Source organism: Spizellomyces punctatus (genome assembly GCF_000182565.1).
Source record: "Spizellomyces punctatus DAOM BR117 chromosome Unknown supercont1.8, whole genome shotgun sequence".
Classification (NCBI taxonomy): Eukaryota; Fungi; Chytridiomycota; class Chytridiomycetes; order Spizellomycetales; family Spizellomycetaceae; genus Spizellomyces; species Spizellomyces punctatus.
This window is the reverse complement of record NW_015971544.1, coordinates 1,215,435-1,235,685: the sequence shown is the minus strand read 5'-3', so window position 1 is coordinate 1,235,685 and position 20,251 is coordinate 1,215,435. Positions and strand designations below refer to the sequence as shown.

The window sequence follows — 20,251 nt, the reverse complement described above, 5'->3', positions numbered from 1 at the left end:
CGCAGATTCCGCCAGCCCATCGCTGATCGGGCAGAAGGTTCCAACGATGAGCTCAAGTACGATTTGAACGATGGCTGCTCCGCAGATTGCCACAGAGGTTATTACGCACGAGCCTTGGGAGTTCAACTCTCGCAGGTCGGTAGTGTATAGTCGGAAGGCTATGGTGGCTGCCACCCAGCCTCTAGCTGTACAAGCCGGACTCGGCATTTTGGCGAGAGGTATGTTTACACGTTTGGCAATAGCTGCAACCGAGCCTTTTTTGACTATTATTTATCAGGAGGAAACGCTGCAGATGCAGCTGTTGCGGTCCGTTCATGGACTCAATTTCTGATGGAGTCCACTTACTTTCCACTGACCATGTTATGCGCATTTTTAGGTAGCGGCATGCATGAATGTAACAGGTGGGCAAAAATATTGACGCTGCTTCTTTATCATATGCTTAAGTAGACGCCCCATTCAGAGCCAACTTCTACGGGCATTGGCGGTGATTGCTTCTGCTTATATTATGACGCGAAAACAAAAGCCGTAAAAGGGGTATGTCAGATCCAGGCATTCCCAAGATCTTTTAAAAATTAACATACTGCGCAGCTGAATGGTTCGGGTCGTGCCCCGGTGGGTCTAACACTCGAGCTAGTTAAAAACAAAGGCATTAAGGATGTTATCCCTCCTACCCATCCTTTCGCCGTAAGAGACTGTTTACTGCTGATCACAGCTCGGGGATTTCGTCGAGAAGACCGACTCAATTTGTTATAGGTCACTGTTCCAGGCGCGGCAGCTGGGTGGATAGATACAATAGATCTCTTTGGTTCCGGGAAACTCACAATGTCGGATATTCTCGAACCAGCAATATCGCTAGCCGACAATGGGTTTCCGGTGTCGGATGTGGCGGCTCATCTGTGGAGCACATCAGAAAAGAAGCTTAAAACCGCGTCTCCAAATGGTGGGGAGCTATTGCTGAATGGAAAAGCTCCTCGAGAAGGAGACCTTATGAGACTACCAGAGTTGGCCGAGTAAGTTACTAGATGTCGCAAGTGGCAGAGCGTCTGTTACTAAAGTTTAGTACTAGAACTTTTCGACAGTTGGCCACGGTTGGTAAAAGCGGTTTCTATTCGGGTCGCATTGCAGAGTCTCTTGTGGAAGCGGTACAAGCGGCCGGTAGGGTCATCAAACCCATTCATGTTCCTTTTTGCCAATTCTAAGCTGGATTGGCAGGTGGTGTGCTAACCCTTGAGGACCTTGAGCAACACACAAGTACTCCAACAGACCCTATTTCGATAGACTACCAAGGCGTGACAGTTCATGAGCATCCGCCCAACGGGCAAGGGTATGTCGCATTTCTTTGACGCTGCCATGACATGACACGGCAAACATCTTGTTTTTGGCCGTAGGATTGTTGCCCTTTTGGCTTTGGGTATCATCGACGCCTTGGAAAGGAAAGGGCGGATCAAGAACCTTTCTCATTTGCGCCACAACTCTGCTGAATATCTCCACATTGTCATTGAAGCTTTACGAATGGGCTTCGCTGATGGGCAATTCCATGTGGCGGATCCAGGTGATTACTGTGTTAGTGTGTAACTGAAAGAGGACCTGGACTTATGATATATGCTCTGTTATTCTTCAGATGTTACGTCGGTTCCTGTCGAAGGGCTTCTGAGAAAGGTGTTTAGTGCATTTGTACTGCCAAGAAGGGCCGCAGAGCTGACAAATTGAACTGTCGACTGATAGGAATATCTGGAAGAGCGTTCTCTCATCTTTGATCCTACCAAGGCAGCTGTAGATGTGAAGCACGGATCACCAAAACATTCTTCAGATACTGTGTAGTCAGTATAGCTCATGATAACTTCTCTTCTCTAGTTGTCTAAATTTCTATTTTCAGCTTCTCCGTTGTCGATGAGGAGGGAAATGCCTGCAGTTTCATTGTAAGTGAAGTCTTCCGTACTGGAAATGGCCCGGTGCTGTGATCATTGATACACTCTCATACTAGAACTCACTATATTACTCCTGCGGAACGGTGAGAGGCATGAAGGGAACTCTATCTCAGGAGGTGTCCGCTCTAACGCTGTCAAATCACCTATTTGCAGGGAATTGTTGGTAAAGGGACTGGGGTGGCTCTCCAAAGTCGCGGCTGTGGATTTTCCCTGGATCCGGCATCCGCAAATGTCGTGGCACCTGGTAAAAGGCCATATCATACCATCATGTGAGAGCCACGAAATCAGCGTCATAAGGATTGGTTGAGTAATAATGATTTGCAATTACAGTCCAGCGATGGTTACCATGCCAGGGACGCAGGAACTTCTCTACTGCTATGGGGTTATGGGTTAGAGTCGTCCATGAAGACTAATGCTTGGAACACTTTCTCACACAGCTTATTACAGGTGGCTTTATGCAACCCCAAGGACACGTGCAAGTTCTCTTGAACCTTCTTCATCACAAAATGAGCCCTCAGAGTGCATTGGATGCGCGAAGGATCTGTATCGCACCAGAAAATGGGTTTGTTTTCATTGAGGAAGGCATCGATGATGACGTTGTAGAGCAACTGAAACACATGGGACATAATGTAAAGGTGCTTTCTGGCCGTGAGAGGGCCATGTTTGGACGAGGGCAGATTATAGAACGAAGATTGAATAAAATGTGGGCTGGGGGATCGGATCCTAGAGGTGATGGGTGCGCGGCACCATTAATTTGACGCAAGGACATTGGCAATTGGTTCTTTGAAATTATCTTTTACTAGCTAGATTGTCGTAGTTAGTCGTCCAGTAAAAGTATCTCAAGTGAGGTGAGCATAGCTCGATCAATAACGAGCACGATATTTTGTACCAATGATGCTCCTACTATACAAATTGCACAAGAAATTCAAAATATCTGAACAAATTCAGCCAATAACTACCAACTGTTCTTGGCACGAGTAGTCGCATCTGATCGTGTACGAATTATGAGAGACAGCCAACGTTCCGACCGTAATACTGAGCTATTATCAGAACTCACCTCCGTGATCGCCAAACAGGCTAGTCATGGAGTCACTCCTTGAGTTTGCTTGGTCCCTAGGGCTCTGAACAACTTCGGCCGTAATACCGACAGTGCTCGCCAAAATGGGGCCATGATGAAGTTCTTCGAGGATTTCACGAGAAGGTTTCTCGTAGTCCACCCTTTCAGTAAACTTTTTACGTTCGGGGGCGGCGTGAAACTCCTTGTTGGAAAACGCTGCTTGGCTCATGGTTATTCAAAACGTGGTGGTAAAACTAGGTGAGGTGCGTTCCGTAAAACTGCGTTGAATTATTCTGACGTTCCAACTTTCGCGCCATAACGTAATCCAAGTCGCGTGTGATCGACAATCACGTGAATTGCTATAGCAACAAGCTGCATGGAAAAAATCGGGAAAAACGATTTGCTCCCAAAAAAAGAGCAACTTTCTGTGCGGTGGCGACGGAGACTGTCAAAAGGACGACGAGCTGCCAACGAAAAGCAAGTTACTTCCGTGCGTTGAAGACGTTGCCGCGTAGAGCTAGTTCTCCATTGTAAGACGTGCCTGCAAGTACCGATTGTCCTCATCCCCTACTAGCGTGTTTCCCGCCGTCGTCGCTGAAAATGAAGCTCTTTGAAACCGAATACCTCTTTGCCCATCCTTGGTGCACCCTCACGCTAGCAAATTGGCAAAAGTATCCAAACCAATACTCCTCACACGTCCTCTCCGTGGACGTGCTCGATCGGTCTGTAGATCCAGAAACGGGCATTCTCACAACCGAACGTCTTCTCTGTTGCAAACAATCTGCACCAGCCCTCCTACGTCGTATCCTTCCCATCCCAGAAGTGGCCTACTTTAGAGAGATCTCCTATCTGGACCCCCGATCGCAGACATATACAGCGATATCGACAAACCTAAGCATGCGATCGTTCATAAACTTGGAGGAGAAGTGCGAGTACAAAGCGGACCCAGAACATCCAGAAGGGAAGACAGTTTTTACGCAACAGGCGGCCGTGAGCGCAATGGGAGTGTTGAGCTACGGAGCTAAACTGGTGGAAGAGAGCGCGGTCAATTCATTCCATAAAAACGCTGCTCGCGGACGACAAGGTTTGGAAACCATTGTCGAAAAGCTGGTTGAGGAAGCAAAGGCGGTGGAGCAGGGGTTCAAGGACGGACTGGAAACGCATCTGCGAAAGGGAAACATGGGTGTACCCGAGCCTTAAAGGCAGCATTATTTGTCTGTCGCAGAGGAGGTGGCCCATCGCTCTGAGGCGGATCACCTCTTGTTCCCTCCACCTATTATTCCGATACATTATTCCTTCAGCCATTATCAGCCGCGGTGTTTTGCAGATGGGCAGGCAAAACACTCTTAGACGTTGCCTTTGTACATGTTACGCTAGTTTTTATACCCGCCTTGTAAGATGATAATTATGAATCAGCCTAATTTTACTAGTCTTCGCATCTCTTCTGTTAGCCTTTGCTCTTCTGTTTCCGGTAAAATACAGTTCTTCCAATTAATACGATCGGGCTTGCCAAGCAGTGTTGATAACACTTTTCTGAAAACACGCAACATTTTGATTCATTAAGGATGTTTCGACAGAGACGATGCCCGAGACACGACTCTTAACGTTACCTTCCAAACTGCAAGTTCATTACACGAGGTGGACGTCTGCCACCCTGCGCAGCTTCCAGAGTCAGCTTCCTCACTTCTTCCACCTTTGCTGCAGATGGACGAAATACAAATACGCGCGTTTGTTCAGTTGCTGGAATTTCTACGCGACAGTAGGGTGCGGTAACTGCATCCGGTAGACGTCCATCTTGTACAACCTCCAAGCCCTCCGCAGCAGCCTCTTCAAGGAATACCTTTTCCAGATCCGGTAACAAATCCGCCGGTAATGGCACGAGCTGTTCATCATGATGATAACGTCAAGGGAAAGATCCAATAACTGGACACAAGCGAGAGCGTACCTGCAAGTGCATATGCTGCATGCGCATCACATCCGCATTTCCACCGCCACCAAAAATTTCAAAGCAAACCATTATATCTCCTCGAGCGGTATACATATCCCGCAATGCAGATTTGAATTTCTCCATTTCCGCCAACGCCGCCTGCGCTGTGGCACCTTCCGCTCCGTCCAGCGTCTGCATTTGACGCATGCTTGTATAATGTGCTATCGGCACAACCAGCATATGTCCACCCCAATCCACCAAACCCCCCTTTGCGAGTGTCAAGTACACCTCGGAACCAATCGAAACAATCAACTGCTTTTCCAATGCTGGATTTGACAAGCAAAACCAACATTGCCCGGCTGAAAGAGTCAGGGGGTGAGAATGCGCCCTGTTTTGTAAATGTTAAAGTATTAACATACCATCGCGGTTTAATATCGTATCTGTGGCTTTGGGTCCTCGCAGGTTTCGATCAGCATGGGGACAGTCGTTAATATAATGCCCGGGAACATTGCACAAGCGACAGACATATTTTTCAGGCGGCGTTCGAGTGAGTTCTTTAGGATTGACAGGACAATCCTCCAGCCAATGGCCTGGCTGCTGGCATCGATGGCATACGTATTTACGTGGTGGTGCTGAAATATAAATAGATGAGCAAGACCAGAAACTTGTTTCTCGCGTCGCGCTCGGTCGCATACTTACGTCGACCATTGGCCTGTCGTTTCTGGCCTCCCCGCGCTCCCGCATTATTGAAAAAGAAACTGTCCGGAACCTGTAAAAGGCATTGCAATAGTTCGACACCATAAACATTAAATAATTTGCGAGGTAAGCAGGATTGGACCATACCTCATCCAGCGCCCGCTTTTTAGATGTATTGCCGAATGGTAACGGACATGTGGTTGTATTCGGGGGTTTTACATTCAACTGCGAGCTTTCCATTTGGGACAACGGCACGATGTTCATTGCATAGAACCACTACAACAAATTACCATAAGAAAGATCATTCGCGCTTCGAAGATATTTGCGGCTCGTGTACGTACCCGCTGTTTGTTTGCGGCTCCAAACTCGCCAAGCCCGATGAATCTAGTCACATGCCCAGCCGAACCCCTGTTACTGTATGGTTCACGCTCAAAGAACACCCCCGCTGATCCTGCAAAGTGGTATCGTGGCTGCAATGCCACGGCAAGGTCGGCAACAGGTTTTGAGCTTCTTGGATCTGTTCCTTCTGGAAGTTTTGAGGCTGCCGCAGATCCTTGGGTAATCCCCTCAGCCCATTCAGTGGTAATGAAAATATCGACACCAGTAGAACCATGCACGGATCCAGTCCCTGAGCTGCTCAATGACCGGACAGTCGTCTCTGTATAGTGCATCGCTGTCTGATCTGGTGCTTGATCTACTCCGCTTGGGTAAGACTTTGCATCGTATGTACCACTCAAGTACGCTATCTTCAATCCCTGAACCGTGGTCATCACTCCACTGTTGCCTGAAAGCGGTATCCAACTTTTAGTGCTTTTCCTTCAAAACCTCCAAATCCAGTCGCTTTTACCCAAGAAAACCAAGTTGTTACAAATTTCCCCGCCATTGTTCTCCACGGCTTCGAGCACAGGCTTTGGAAGGGTATGGCGACCAGCAATAATGTACGTGGGCACTGGCACTTTTCCGAGTCTTAGGGATAAGCTTTGCGGGGTCGGCGAGTCCGGGATTGTCCTCACCTGATATATCGCCTTCCAGCAGCTCTTTTACCGCTGCGTTGTCCGTCTCATCCGCACCAAAGAAATCCCCCACACAAAGAAGCAGGTCAAAGGGGCCGTGCTTAGCGTTAATTCCATTAATCTTTATCAAAGCTTGCTTGAAGTTTCCGTTCAACGCTCCAATAACCAGACTAAAAGTACAACATAATTAGCACGCCCTTCGAAATCCTTGGAAACTAAGGCTTGAAACTTGCGCTTTCACGGGTTTTGCCATTGTCCCATACCCCGGCGACCCCAAAGGATGATGCGACTGTACTTAAATTCCAGAAGTTAAGATCTCTTGAGATTGACACTCCGTCATGCTTGTTGCTATGACAACTGCATCGTATGCTCCTGCGATTACGTCTGATTTTAGTGTGGAGGTGATTGAAAATGGCACTAGAACTCATTATTATCCGGATTAATCCGGTTAGTCATATCGCATAATCAGAACCCCCATCTATCGCTCAGATTGGCATGTAATGTTTTTTTAAACTGCGGTGAGGTGCATGTCAAAGGTCTATAAAAGGGGGGCCTTTTGCTGTCTCTTCCCTCTTTCCTCTTACCCATCCTCGACTCGCAAGCATCTGTGCAACTCTTCTCATCGCGACTGTCGGTCGAATCATGAGAATACAGATGTGGTGGTGCCGAGGACCTCGCCCTCCTGACAAATACAACACAAACCCTTGCAAACGCTGCTACTACTATATTGCTACGATCGCAGGTACATCTTGATGGGCTTTTCCCATGCGGATTATCCAGTCTAATTATTCTGATTTTACTAGTATCTGAACATCCTCCGACTCAAGAATTTCGGAATCAAAGGCCTAGTAGGATTTTCTCTCGTGGTGGTGGGCTTAGTTACCTGGTTAGAAACAACCATAATATATTGCATGTGTAATTGGGCCTAGTGGTAGTTAGTTAGTGGAATCGTGCTACTTTGCACGTACCCCAGTTCAACCCAGGCTGGAACCTGTAGCGAGTTAGGATACGGGTGGGACTCGTTTGCAGGATAGGTTATGAAGGGTTGGACAGACTGACTAATTGTAAATTAGAACCGGCTGTAGTGGGTTGGAGGGAGAATTTGTCCCTAGTGACATTTTCTGCCACCTGCACACTAAGATACTGCAAGCTGTATTGTGTATTTTTTTACAAGATATACAAGATCCGAGAACATCCGTTAGTTCCACCATCCAAAGATATGATCAAATTCCATAGTGGCCAAGACCATCTTATTGTATGCTTCGGGATCTGTCAAAGAGAAATCCTGGGGTCACAACCAACTGACATAGTCAGACAGAAAACAACCTTACCCCATTTCTCATCAAATTGCGTCGAATTAATCTCCCCTATCACCGAATTCGGTTGAACTCGTCCCTATCCAACAGAGTTAAAAATGTTGCATAGGATGGGTCAATCACAATTGCCAACTTACTATTACTTCCACTACAGATCCGGTACTCTGGGCCAGTGATGATCCCTTTTTAATCACGCAGATGATGTGAGCAATTGGCATATGATAGCGGTTTGCCAAACTATCTATGCTGCACGCATACAGACCTGTGATACCAGTACCGTAACCTGTCCTCGATCACATGCTTCGATCAGAGCCTCTCCAGTGGCCGGGTTCATCTAATGGGAAAAAGATATGCTAATCGTTATCACAGTGGTCCACCAGCAGGTGCAAAGGCTCATCAAGGCTGGACAATTGAAAACTTGTCTGCGACATACCGCCAGCATCTTGCCCACCAGTCTCACAACTCTTCCTTGGCATTTAGGTATTACAGCCTGTGTGATTCCGAGATATCAGCTGTTAGATGGGCCTGAGTTTCGCCAACTGTAGACATACCGAATTAACGCGCGGTTGGACCTCCATGATGCTGCTGATCTCGGTGTGGATGGTTTGGACAAAACTCAGCTCTTCAGCGAGTTCAGTCCTTCGGATACATGAGTCATAATGACTCATTCAGGAAATGGTCATCTTTGAAGCGCTTCGCATTAGGCTTTTCGAAGCAACATGGAGAGCATCGTGGACATTTACAATACTTTGGCAACACGGCACTATTCGGTTCTCCATGTTTTCTCTGCAGGGACCTTTGGAGTTTTCGTTGGCTTAACAGTACAACGCTGGTGGCAAGGGCGACGACAAAAGGTGTCTGGCGTGAAATGTTGGCCGACATCCGCCAAAACATTTCTCTAACCTCAACTGTTCAGGCACCTGCACCTCTTTCACCTTCTTTGGCAAGTCCCAGATCATATCAAGATGATAGTGAAAGTGATACCGATGAAGATAGCGACTCGTTGCGGGCACACAAGATGGTGCTAGTTGTGAGAACAGACTTGGGAATGGGAAAAGGAAAAATCGCTGCCCAGGTGAGCAGTGTACGTCATACCGATAATGGCTGTCAAACTCTTGACCACATGTGCATCCTTTCATGCGTTCACCACAAGTGTTGTCATGCGGCGGTGGCGGCCGTGCAGACCGCGCAATACAAAGCGCCCGATGTATTACGAAAGTGGGAAAAGTACGGCGCGGCAAAGGTGGCACTGAAATGCTCGTCTGAGAAAGAACTGTGAGTTCAGCGTATATAATTCCCTTCCTCTCATGGGTGATGGATGCTCACCTGACCTGAAAAACCAGTCTGCACCTCCATGCGTTGGCACGCAAGGCTGGCCTTGTTGCCGAGTATATCGAGGATGCAGGACGGACACAAATTCCCGAAGGGAGCCGTACGGTACTGGCGATCGGACCAGGTAACAAGCCATTTGAATCCATGGGTGTAATCGGGGTATGCATTGAGAACCCTCTATTCCATAGCTCCAATCCAGGCCGTGGACACTGTCACTGGACATTTGAAGTTACTTTAATATTGCATTCAAATTGTAGCAAAGCTGTAGAAATGGGCTGTAACATTCGTCGCAACATAGAGAGCGTGGTAAAATCCCAACCTTGGGAAGGCAGTACATGTTTAGACGTATTTAATATGGCCATGAACGGCATTGGCAGGATGACAGACAAGTGAAAGAGCTCCGTGTGTGATGCAATGCCGGTCCAAAGTCATCGACCGCAGGGTGCTCCTAATGGGGGCTGAGGGGTCACTGACCATAGCCCTGCCTCCAAGCCAAGCGTCGTGAAGCGCAAAGAGTGTGCATGTTTAGTTGAATTTCACTCTCGCACAATACAATGCAAACCTTGGTGGGCAGTGGAATTGGTTCTGCCTGCATCGGATCGCACTCCACGTTGCGTTTTGACGCTTCATTTAAGGTTTTTACCATGAGAAACGCGCCTTGTCGGAATTTCCCAGAATGCTTACGATATCACACTCGCGGTCATCTATCGAAGCAGCTTCCATCAGGAGACTTGCAACAGAACAAAAGTGAGTTTACGCTGGGAAGGTCTTCTCCTTCACCGCCATGTCATCAGACACCATTTACACTGTGTTAAAAATGGGTCGGGCTGTCCTGTTTCCCCCCAGTGCGCCAGAACGATTTCTCTGCCTTTTTCAAGATACAAGACTCGCAAGAAAATGTCACGCAGAGTATTCTGCCTCATTACGTTGACTCTATGTCTTATTTTCTTCAACTCAAGCAGCAATGCAAGTCCTCTCCCGAGTATGTGCCAAGTTCCGTTCCTTGTCTCATTCCGTCTGTATAATTAACCACATGCTCGTAAATCCTAGGTAAAGGCTCGCTATGGCACCGTCATTGGAATAAGTGGTCCCACTGGTGGGCCAATAAGCACTGTCGTAGAACCTGGGGTAAGCGGTTTTGGCTCTTCCTCGATATTCCTTTGCGTTCTCATCCCAATTCTCTGACCTGCAGGGGAATGCCATGAGTATGAACATTCGAGCTCTTCCCATTCCAGTCGGACGACTAGCACTCTACCTTATTCTGCTACCAAAACTCCAGAAGATGAGCCTTGCGATGATGACGATATTAAGCCTACAGCCACGGCAACGATCGCTTCAACTTCGACACTTCAATCTAGTGTCCCATCGAGTACGCCGACTTGTATACCCTCAACAACATTCAACTTCATCACCCGACGAGGCAATAACCTGTACGATGGCGACCAGCCGTTCCGATTCGTGAGTGCCAACACACCCAGCCTTCTCATGACTGGAGACAGGCCAAATTCGGGACGGGAGGTGCCGGATCCCTTTGAGCAAGATGATCTTATGCAGTCCATTGCCGGCCTTGGTGGTCGCGTCGCACGTACATACACATTTTCCGTTGGCTATCACATTATAAGTCTGCGTACATACAACGAAGAAGCTTTTGTTGGCGTTGACAATGCGATAGCGGCAGCCCGGAGAAACGGCGTAAGATTGATAATACCTTTCATTAACAATGACGTGAGTATTTGGCCGCTTGATTAAATACACTCGGAATTGTTCTGACTGCGAACTTGTGTCATTTAGATAACTGAATACAATACCGGTGAAAAATGGTTCTACGGCAGCTACGGCGCTTTTGCGGAGCTTAGAAATCAGCCAAAGGAAGCCTTTTTCACAAACGCTACGCTCAGGCAGGACTTCAAGGATTTTATAACGGACGTGCTCAGTCGTATCAATACAGTTACTGGCATTCGGTATGTGGTGATAATTGAATTTTGCTACCATGTAAACAGCTAAGGAGTTCTGGGGAATCGCAGGTACGGTGATGATCCCACCATTCTTGCATGGGAATTCGGGAACGAACTCGGGGGCTGGACAAATCCACCACCACCAGCAGATTGGCGCTCTGACATTGCTGGTCATATCAAAACTCTTGCGCCCAACACGCTAGTGCTTGATGGCACGATTGGAGGCTCCAGTCGCTGGCTAGCGCTTCAAGATCAAAACATTGACATCCTCGGTAACCATTATTACGGGATCAACGATCGCCAGAACATGCGCAAGGAGGCTGCATTGGCAGCATCATATGGCAAAGCTTTCATTTCGGGCGAATTTGGTCTCACCGATCCCGGGACGTACAATGAAATAATGGATGAGACTGTCAGCAACGTGAATGTTACAGGCGCTCTCATTTGGAGCTTGAGGTAATCGAAACGTCTTCCGCCGCACTGCTATAATAGTGCTGATCCTCTGTACTTTGAAAGGGGACATACTTCATTTGGCGGCTTTTACGTTCATTCAGAAGGAAAAAATGACACCAGCAATACCTACGAGATCGTGTCGTATCATGTCCCTGGCTTTCCCGCAGACACCACAGATAAGTTCGGACCAGAGGAGCAGAGCGTCATTCCAGCCCTTCGCTCCCGAGCATTGGCTATTCAGGGCTGTCCATCGAGCATGCCTCATATAACGCCCCAAGCACCGGTCTTGTTTACTGCGAATGGTGGTCGATTAATATGGCGAGGAAGTGCTTGGGCTGCTTCGTACAGAATTTTCCGCACGGCTTTCGGAACAGAATTCAATGAAACAGCACCACTCGCTACGGGAGTTTTAGATCGTAAATCGATAAACCGATTGGTGACAGTAGGGACACTATGGACCGATGCTACATTGCCCAACGGGGAACGCTACCTTTACAAGGTCCAGGCCGTAGGGGTAGAGGGACAACTGTCTCCAATTTCCAATAGTGTGGCATCGTCAGCCGATTAATATGCACCTATTGTATATCAAAGTGAATAGTGTGTTTGTCCAGAATATAAACTGTATCAACATGAATATGTGTGTATGTCTAGAATATAATCTGCATAAAGCGTGCGTGGCCAGAATATGAAGTGATATGAATAGTTCCCATACTTTGCCTTCTATTAACAGTTAAAGATATGATGACACATGCGCCCGTATAGCATCTACGTCCATATCTCCTCCTAGCGCTCTGTACATCGTATAAAAGAAGGTTGCATAGACGGGGATATGTAGAAGAACATTCGTCGTCTTTCGTATTCGATCCAATTTTCTCCGCTTGGTGTCATGAACCTCTTCATTTAGTCCTTCCAGTTTACGCTTTAAGCATTTTACTTCAGTCCTTGTTGCGTCTACCCTTCTTTGTAATTCCCTGACAACACTCTCATTTCTAGCAGCATTAGCTTCTAGGTGCGATATTTGCATCTGGGCCAGCCGAGTTTGAACAGTCGTTGCCTCTTGTCCAATGATATTCTGTAGCTGCTCAAATGCCGTTCGGGCATCCAGCCAAGGCTCATTGGGTTGGTCAACGATATTTGATGTAGAGACAAGTCTACGGTTATCGTTTGATTTGCCTCTTGTCCTCTCATCCTCAATGGTTGGTTCCTGATTTTTGCATGTGGAGATGGCCTGTTGCGCTTGAAGCCTGAGCACCTGTGCGAGAATAGCGGCCGTCTCACTTTTTAACATTGCCTGCGTTTTGCTGATCGCCTCTTGGACCTCTTCCAAGTGATTGGCAGAGGTAACGGCCGGAGCCTTGGCTGTTTGCGGGGACGCAGAACTTGTGCTTTCGCTTTCTTTACTCTTGCGGACCCGTTCGGGATTTGTTGTAACTTTTATTAGTGGTGCTTCGGCCGGCGTCTTGTCGACTGGATATAAGCTGGTCTCTTCGTACTCTTCCAACTCGTCAATGCTAGAGCTGCTAGCAGCAGACCTGTAGGGATTGCGTTGCATAGATGAAAAGGCAAAAATGAGTAATGGTGCAGTTCAGTTTGTCAGTTATGAGTGAAGCCAGCCATAAAACGGCAGTATCAGTCATCTGTCTTGGGCATCGAAAATAACATGTTAATATGCCGCCCATACCCGTGGCAATGCACGCTATCCTCAGGGTTCTTTGCATCACAGGGCGGGGATTAAGCACATCTAGAAGCTTCATCGTCTATATGCAATTCTAGAAGCAGTTTTAACCGATCCCAAGCTATCATTTAAAAGGGCAATAGAACAAGTGGATCTTCCAACATATTCGAACATTTCCATCATCCGTTTTTTTTTCATATCGAAAAATGCCCGAAAGAAGACGCGTGCAGGACCTCAAAGTTCGAGCAACTCCCACGCTATCGTCTACTGACCTACCAATGAGCCCAGTAACCCCGACGATGACAGACAAAGTGCTTGAACTAGACAGCAACAATAATGTCAATAACAACAGCAAGGACATTGCCGCCGTACGCGAGGACGTGAAAACAGTCATTATGGCAGTTGAAGACTTGAACGAGATGATTGAACAGGTCAATGAGCGTGCCAGTAAACGCATTGCAGAACTGGAGGAACGGGTGTTGAAGCTGGAAGGGCAGGCGGCATCTGTCCAGCAGGAGAAACAAGCTTCCAGCGTCGGGCAAAAGAGATTGAGACAAGACGACGAAGAATGGGAAGAGAACCATCAAAAGCCGAAAGCAAATCTGTCAGCGGAGGACCAACTCGTTGAAGGGCGCCCAGTCAAGAGACCAAAGTCATGGGTTGGGTCGCTCTGGCCATTCTAGTAGTATTTATTCGACTCTATTACCATGTTGTTATCTATATAGATATCTACTCTCAAATACTTTTCCGCTATTGTACTTTGCGTCCGTGCTAGAACAGCATCCGAATGAAATACCCACCAAAAGATAATCCCCGTCACAGCATGGTAGTAAATGTTTGTGGATCTATCGGAATCTTGTTAGTGAAGGTAGTCGGCTGCGGTACTTTGAAAATCAATTCAAGGTTAGTTTTATCACAGACCATGTCCTTTCGCTATTTTTCAATCGCCTGCTGTTGAACAACGACAATTGCAGGCCAGCAAGCTGTAAAACTAACCATCCAGAGTGTATCCTTTGCTTTGGGACAATATAAGGCATTTCATCCTACAACCTCTTAAACGCTGTATTCTACTATAACGGATGCCCACTGTGTTTCTAGTGATCGTTTGTTCTGCTGAAAAAAAGGATTCAGTCTGTCCACAGAACGAGCCTACCAGGATTCGAACCTGGAATCTCCTGATCCGTAGTCAGGCGCCTTATCCATTGGGCCATAGGCCCGACGTGAATCAAGGGGTTGATGATATTTATCTGGTGTATTTTCATAAGCCCAAGTAAACGTTAAAGAACCAAATGCCAATACACTATCAGATCTTGAGGACCAGGTTTACAATGATACAATAATAATATTCTAATTGCACTAAAATGATCCTAAATAGCACACATAACATTTTGGGTTCCCCCGGAACTCATAAAACCCAGATCCTAATGCCCGTCCACAATCTGTACAGCGGAAACAGCCAGGGTGATAAGTCTGGTTTGATGATAGACGAACTATCTGCCCTGTATTCCCTGTCGCAATCTCCCCGCATCCTTTGCATTTCAGCATTTCATGCATGTGACTGTTGCAATAGACGTTATCTTCCAGGATAAAGTACGGCTTGTTGGCGAGCGGTAGCTCACACCGCTAGGATAGATCCGCATTAGCTGGAGAAATTGTCAGAAAACCAATACAATCGACCTACATCACATCGCTTGCAGTCAACATGGTATTTGCGACCTGCAATCTCAACGTATGCTAGATGGACGTCTTCAATAAGAGGCTAATTAACTGTACAATATACTACGGACACTACATACCATTGGGTATCGTATCCCCGCAGACACCGCACATGAGGTCAGCTTGTCGGTAGTAATCCTCTCGACAGAATGGATGTCCTGCAAATGCAACAAACCCTTCCTTGACTGGACAACCACACGCAGCGCAAACGAAACAATCAGGATGATAAGTTTTGCCAAGAACGGAAACCATTGGAGTTGTAAGATCCGCTATTCCCTCTCCACATGTTGCACATGGTTTAATCTGCAATCAGGGTCAATGATAAAAGTCAGAAAGGTAACTCTCAGTGATCAAGAGGGTACCCAACACCTACCTCATGCGCCGGACAATAAGGGGCACCTTTGAACATTTTAGCGTCCTTCTCGTTAGCTATCAGCACACCGCATTTTGCACAGGTAAAGTGCTCCGTATGCCAAAGTTGCCCATTCACGCGCTTATAGTCGTTACCGATCACGTTTTTCTTGCATGCAACACACTCACCCTGTGTTGCAAGGGTCTGCTCAGATTGCTGGATGGCAACATCTCGAGCGTTTGACAGCAGTGCCATAATAGCCAAGCTGTCAATTTTTGGTTGCCCAGGCGCCGTTATGCCTGTCAGAGTGGGGACAGAGGAACGGGATCGAGGGTTACGACGAGCAACGGAGGAATGGGCAGAGGAATAGGCACTCGACAGGGTAGTCTCAATAGTAGTGGCCAAACTGGATTTTCTGGATGCATTAGGATCTATAGCTTCCGGTATCGGTGCCTGAGCATTTGATGACGGTGTGACAGGCACCGCCAAGGCTCCCGCGTCGGTTGTCTCAGGTTCGCAGCTTTCACTTGCATTCGTCACCAACGGGGTTAATCGTTCCAATGTGAGATCTAAATCCTCCAAGTGAGAAGCAAACGTTGCGCTTGAAGGAGTGATTGTGGTTGGTGTCGATCGGGGCGGTGGTCGTGTGGTACTGGGAGCGTTAGCGGAATGAAGTTCCAAAGCTGGGGGTCTCTGTCGCGCATTTTCTTCGTCGCCCAACCTTAACTTTTCTGTACTGCCCCGATTCCTTGGTAATGCTGGTAATGCCGTCCCAGGTGGTCTCATGTCCACCGCCGCCCGCTGGCCTTTCTTGTGGGGCGCAAGCGTTTCAGTACTCGAATAGTGCTGTTCATCCTCGACGCTTCCTATGATTTGAGTGAGCGTGGGTGTACTGGGTTCGGATGTAAGATGATGCAGTGTCCATTTAGAAGCGTCGAAGCTTTGAAAGGGCATTTCAGTCGCTCGCTGCACCCCCTTGCTGTCTTCCATATCTATCCGCATATTCAGAAGCTTGGCATATGACCTTTTCAATCTTTGTATAAAATGGCTTCTCGATTAACTCTTTCCAGTCACAAAACTAATTCTCAGGCTGCTTACGTTGGGAAGGAGAAAGGATTTCGATCGATTCCGTCTCTCGCAGTTGTTTCAATTGTCAGCATTGTCAAAACCTTTGCTAGCTTACGAACTACAGAAGCATCCTTCTCCTGTAAAATTCGTTTGCACATTGATAATGTTACAGGCGTCGATATCGCAGGGGAAGGTGGAATAACTCACCCTCATATCTTGGAGGATAGCGGGGGCTGCTCTTACATACAAGTTGAACAGACGTGCTATGGAAAACTCTCACATTAGCGCTGAAAATTCCGGTAGTACAGCACATTGTCCAGTCAAACAACGAAAAACATTACCAGCTTCACGGGCAGTCTCGTAACGAACGTGATGAAATGATAGTGTATTAGGTTGCACTGATTCTTTTGCCTATATCCGGATTATGTTAAATTGAATAACATAACATAGCTCAAAAGAGACCAGCGCTTACCGCAATTCCATCAATGTATCGTTTCATCTTGTCGATGTTCTCCTCGATGAAAATATTCATATCCTGGAACGGTGATTAATCACCAGCCAAATGACAAAACTTCTGAGGACTGCCTCAGGATCCCGATTTTTTCGTACCTTCATATACGGCTCTTTGTCACCGAATGGCACTAGATTGGCCAAGTTCTGCAAAGTCTTAGCCAGAAGAGTCAGAGTTCTGCTCGTCCTAGGGTCGATGTATTCTGTGCAGAGTTTGGATAATAGTAAGATATCTCACTCAGTCGCGGAATAGTGGTAAGCGAACGTATCACACCATCGATCAGCTCGAAGAGTCGTGGACCGAGAATTGCCGGAGCAAAGAACCGAAGAAATATGAAACCGCTGACCGAAGTGTAGCGCACGATTGGGTCATTGGGAAACTTCCATCTCACTTGCTGCTGAACGTGCGCAAATATTGGCCGCAATGGACTCCATACGACGAAAAATGGGCAGATCCGTACAAATATCATTTATGCGCTCGCTACGAGCAGGTAACATGAGACAGAGTACTCACGCCGGGAGTGCGAATCGAGTATCGTAAATCGCGTTCAAGATCTTTTGATTCCATTCCATCAACGTCTTTCGACTACGTTCCAAATCATCGGCCTTATCAGCCTTCATTGGGTCGAGCTACGTAGGAAAAAAATTAATAAATGACGCATATCTTGCTGTAATACATCCTGATCAGAAACTACCTCGCAATGTAACTTCTTGCTGACGATGCTCTTTATGATATCTCCTAAAGTATTCTTCAAATATGCTCTTCCGATATATCGCATATATACGTCCACGGCCTATCAGAAGGAAGCGAAATTAATTCAATGTACTTCAGGAAGGCTTGGAGCCTGCTTCAAGCCATAGAAAGTGCTGTCCCGCTGCCACTCCTTCGCGTCAGCTTTCTTTGCTTACCTTCGAAGCCATGCTGTTGCCGCGGAACAAAGTATTCGGATCATCTTCAAGCAGAGTTGCAGATGGTTAGTAAAAGTTGTGACAGTGGGGCCATTCATCTGCCCAATAACGTACTAGTGTCTTCAATTTCAGCCGATATTATGGCAAAAAGAAAGGGCTTTGTTGCCAGATCCGCCTCCATCAACTTGATGAAAGGCCACGCAGCTTCCTCCCTGTCCTTACTGACTTTTCCGAAAAGGTGGGCCACCCGGTATCGATCCTCTGCTAAAAGATCCAAGAATGGCCGGTATTTCTCCAGCGGCAATATGGTGCTGACCTGGTGCCAACAATCAGCTATAGTTAGCTCAATTAGACCAAACGGACTAGATAGAACTTACAGAATACTTGATTTTCAGTCGCACAGCGCCTAAAGTAGTGAAAGCATGAGTAAATGCAGGAAGTGAGCACAATAATTACGTTCCTGAACTCACCGACCTCCCCGCAATCGTTAGCCGTGAATCTGGAGCACCGGCCATGGCAGCTGAACTTGCTGTACGATACCGTGAGATAACGGCATCCAATACTTTTGGGATAGAAGTTTTGTCACGTACCAGTTGGAACACTGATAATGGGTTCGACGTGACATTAAAGCCAGTCCACAATGGCCACAAAATGAGATGGTTGAGCCAAATTTCGTCTCAATGAGCTTGTGTGGTCGTTTGAGCCGGGTGAACTCTGCAGTACGAATTAAAATCAGATTGACAACCTGCAGGAGCGGCTTTAGTGAATTCCTCAGACCTTTGATAGTTGACTGCATGCTTTGCAAAAAGTGTTTTGCTCTGCTGAGGGCAATTTCGGACTCTGATCTCCCTACAATGGAAAACGGAATTCAAATGTCAAGTAGGTACTTTCTAGAGTTTTTCGTCATTGTGTTGCGTACTTTTTTCTTTTTGTGGATTGTGCTTCGCATAGTAGGCTTAAGGATTAGTCCGGACGCCGATATTAGCCTTGACTAGCACCTTTCTCCCGGTTATACGGAACACATACCTGGTCGTGGCAGGAGGCCTCTCCATCGCGCCTCTATGTGGTCCCCTACATCCAGATCACCCAGCGGAATCGACAGATGCCCCAGGAAGGAGTCGACGGATCTCGTATCCCATAAGGATACATGGAGCTCCTGGTTGGGATGGAGACTTTTCATTTGACTAACAAAACAGAGCTTAGCGGTTATATCTGTGAAGTTGTGAGGGGTCCCACCGGTGAAGCTATACATACAAGGTGAGATCCTCGTGGAAAACGGGGTTAAGGGAATCTTTGATGCATTGCGTTTTTTCAGTAGTCTGTGCTTCAGGATCCGGAAGAAGATGACATATAACATGACTATCTCGGGTTCCTATTCGAGAGAAAACAATCGGTACATATACAATCCCGGATGGCGGCACTTGACACCACGATAGCGGGCAGTTACCTCCAGGTCCAGGGCTGAGATTCCTAGCTTCATGCACAGTGACGATTAACCGATTCGACTTTCGATCAGCATCGTCAGCAACATATCGGACTCCTATGAGGACTTCTCCGTAGATCGTATTATCTAGATCAGGCGGCATAAGACGATACCACTACATTCGCGCTCAGACCACGTTTGATATGAGAAAGCATTGAGATCCCATCTAACCTGCTCTTCTTCAAATCGCCCATCCTCAAGAAGCTCCCGCGGAAAGATAACCTTTCCCAACAATTTATCTGTTGTCTTGGCTCCTGAACCACCAGGTTGATGACCAGTGTCCTGCCAGACCCCGAGTGTGATTCTCCATATCTCCGCTGGGAGCTGATCTCCAAATGTAAGCTCTTCTCCAAAGAATGGACTGGGATCATGATAGACAGTAGGTGTCCGGCGGTCTTCTCCTCCCTCAACAACGACAGTGCAGTATGTGCCCGTGTGACCTAGTTCAAGCTATATTAGGCGTTGCCGACTTATTTTCATTGTGAAACTGCAATCATGCAAGGGACTTACGAGATTTCTCAGGATAGAGGTGCTTTGCTTCTAAAAGCTTGACATAGAGAGTTCTATCCTGTATGAAAACGACAAGATGGTTAGCCTTATACTTGACGATGGACAAGATATAAAGTGATGGTACCGTGCCTTGACGATCATCTTGGTACCTTCCAAGGCAATGAAATATGTACCAGACCAAGGTGAAATGTTTGAAATTGCCCAACAAAGGATTGAGGGCGCAGGGAAGGACCGGAGATCCTGAAAGCCTGGAGCTGTTACCAAGGGTTAACAGCGAAAACTCCGACGATGACTAATATTAGATTCTGACTTGGATGGAACCGAAGGATGCTTCCTTCAACCGTGGCTCGT

General features: G+C 47.1%; 9 protein-coding genes and 1 non-coding gene across 10 annotated transcripts; 5 read left to right on the top strand and 5 right to left on the bottom strand.

Moving 5' to 3' along the window:
• Positions 1 to 50: 50 nt before the first annotated feature.
• SPPG_05296 (gamma-glutamyltransferase) lies at positions 51 to 2,905 on the top strand. Its single transcript, XM_016753519.1, has 16 exons — positions 51 to 218; positions 278 to 306; positions 377 to 401; positions 461 to 534; positions 589 to 684; positions 754 to 1,010; positions 1,067 to 1,155; positions 1,213 to 1,324; positions 1,389 to 1,552; positions 1,622 to 1,659; positions 1,726 to 1,820; positions 1,877 to 1,919; positions 1,985 to 2,011; positions 2,082 to 2,197; positions 2,259 to 2,317; positions 2,376 to 2,905. Exons 1-16 carry the CDS (start codon positions 71 to 73, stop codon positions 2,684 to 2,686), a joined length of 1,683 nt encoding a protein of 560 aa, XP_016607964.1. The 5' UTR covers positions 51 to 70; the 3' UTR covers positions 2,687 to 2,905.
• Positions 2,704 to 3,278, bottom strand: SPPG_05295 (uncharacterized protein). The gene is made up of 2 exons (XM_016753518.1): positions 2,986 to 3,278; positions 2,704 to 2,915 (listed from the first exon to the last, which is right to left on the bottom strand). The coding sequence occupies exons 1-2, from the start codon at positions 3,212 to 3,214 to the stop codon at positions 2,884 to 2,886; spliced, it is 261 nt and encodes an 86-aa protein (XP_016607963.1). The 5' UTR covers positions 3,215 to 3,278; the 3' UTR covers positions 2,704 to 2,883.
• Positions 3,279 to 3,393: 115 nt separating this feature from the next.
• Positions 3,394 to 8,605, bottom strand: SPPG_05293 (uncharacterized protein; the record flags this gene model as incomplete). The annotated part of the gene is made up of 16 exons (XM_016753516.1): positions 3,394 to 4,518; positions 4,596 to 4,867; positions 4,931 to 5,271; positions 5,332 to 5,544; positions 5,612 to 5,681; positions 5,756 to 5,884; positions 5,950 to 6,392; positions 6,456 to 6,563; positions 6,622 to 6,791; positions 6,855 to 6,910; positions 7,868 to 7,890; positions 7,953 to 8,016; positions 8,075 to 8,119; positions 8,200 to 8,271; positions 8,371 to 8,427; positions 8,489 to 8,605. 16 exons carry the CDS (start codon positions 8,603 to 8,605, stop codon positions 4,398 to 4,400), a joined length of 2,301 nt encoding a protein of 766 aa, XP_016607961.1. The 3' UTR covers positions 3,394 to 4,397.
• On the top strand, positions 3,561 to 4,395 carry SPPG_05294 (uncharacterized protein). Its single transcript, XM_016753517.1, has one exon. It carries the CDS (start codon positions 3,586 to 3,588, stop codon positions 4,183 to 4,185), a length of 600 nt encoding a protein of 199 aa, XP_016607962.1. The 5' UTR covers positions 3,561 to 3,585; the 3' UTR covers positions 4,186 to 4,395.
• Positions 8,606 to 8,656: 51 nt separating the features above from the next.
• Positions 8,657 to 9,646, top strand: SPPG_05292 (peptidyl-tRNA hydrolase; the record flags this gene model as incomplete). The annotated part of the gene is made up of 5 exons (XM_016753515.1): positions 8,657 to 8,791; positions 8,854 to 9,012; positions 9,091 to 9,212; positions 9,281 to 9,393; positions 9,458 to 9,646. 5 exons carry the CDS (start codon positions 8,657 to 8,659, stop codon positions 9,505 to 9,507), a joined length of 579 nt encoding a protein of 192 aa, XP_016607960.1. The 3' UTR covers positions 9,508 to 9,646.
• A 379-nt stretch (positions 9,647 to 10,025) lies between these two features.
• On the top strand, positions 10,026 to 12,359 carry SPPG_05291 (uncharacterized protein). Its single transcript, XM_016753514.1, has 6 exons — positions 10,026 to 10,251; positions 10,320 to 10,397; positions 10,462 to 10,994; positions 11,061 to 11,230; positions 11,294 to 11,680; positions 11,741 to 12,359. Exons 1-6 carry the CDS (start codon positions 10,167 to 10,169, stop codon positions 12,243 to 12,245), a joined length of 1,758 nt encoding a protein of 585 aa, XP_016607959.1. The 5' UTR covers positions 10,026 to 10,166; the 3' UTR covers positions 12,246 to 12,359.
• On the bottom strand, positions 12,256 to 13,281 carry SPPG_05290 (uncharacterized protein). The gene has a single exon (XM_016753513.1). It carries the CDS (start codon positions 13,227 to 13,229, stop codon positions 12,408 to 12,410), a length of 822 nt encoding a protein of 273 aa, XP_016607958.1. The 5' UTR covers positions 13,230 to 13,281; the 3' UTR covers positions 12,256 to 12,407.
• A 172-nt stretch (positions 13,282 to 13,453) lies between these two features.
• SPPG_05289 (uncharacterized protein) lies at positions 13,454 to 14,168 on the top strand. Its single transcript, XM_016753512.1, has one exon. The coding sequence runs from the start codon at positions 13,559 to 13,561 to the stop codon at positions 14,033 to 14,035; it is 477 nt and encodes a 158-aa protein (XP_016607957.1). The 5' UTR covers positions 13,454 to 13,558; the 3' UTR covers positions 14,036 to 14,168.
• A 328-nt stretch (positions 14,169 to 14,496) lies between these two features.
• Positions 14,497 to 14,569, bottom strand: SPPG_10114. The gene has a single exon. It is a non-coding gene; the product is annotated as a tRNA-Arg (tRNA).
• A 105-nt stretch (positions 14,570 to 14,674) lies between these two features.
• Positions 14,675 to 20,094, bottom strand: SPPG_05288 (uncharacterized protein). The gene is made up of 25 exons (XM_016753511.1): positions 20,030 to 20,094; positions 19,901 to 19,958; positions 19,562 to 19,830; positions 19,355 to 19,505; positions 19,162 to 19,279; positions 18,934 to 19,091; positions 18,827 to 18,862; positions 18,685 to 18,756; positions 18,498 to 18,621; positions 18,378 to 18,436; positions 18,285 to 18,313; positions 18,022 to 18,223; positions 17,908 to 17,951; positions 17,694 to 17,792; positions 17,513 to 17,628; positions 17,273 to 17,427; positions 17,098 to 17,201; positions 16,961 to 17,023; positions 16,830 to 16,899; positions 16,696 to 16,751; positions 16,519 to 16,625; positions 15,442 to 16,453; positions 15,149 to 15,371; positions 15,034 to 15,086; positions 14,675 to 14,975 (listed from the first exon to the last, which is right to left on the bottom strand). The coding sequence occupies exons 1-25, from the start codon at positions 20,039 to 20,041 to the stop codon at positions 14,709 to 14,711; spliced, it is 3,657 nt and encodes a 1,218-aa protein (XP_016607956.1). The 5' UTR covers positions 20,042 to 20,094; the 3' UTR covers positions 14,675 to 14,708.
• Positions 20,095 to 20,251: the final 157 nt, after the last annotated feature.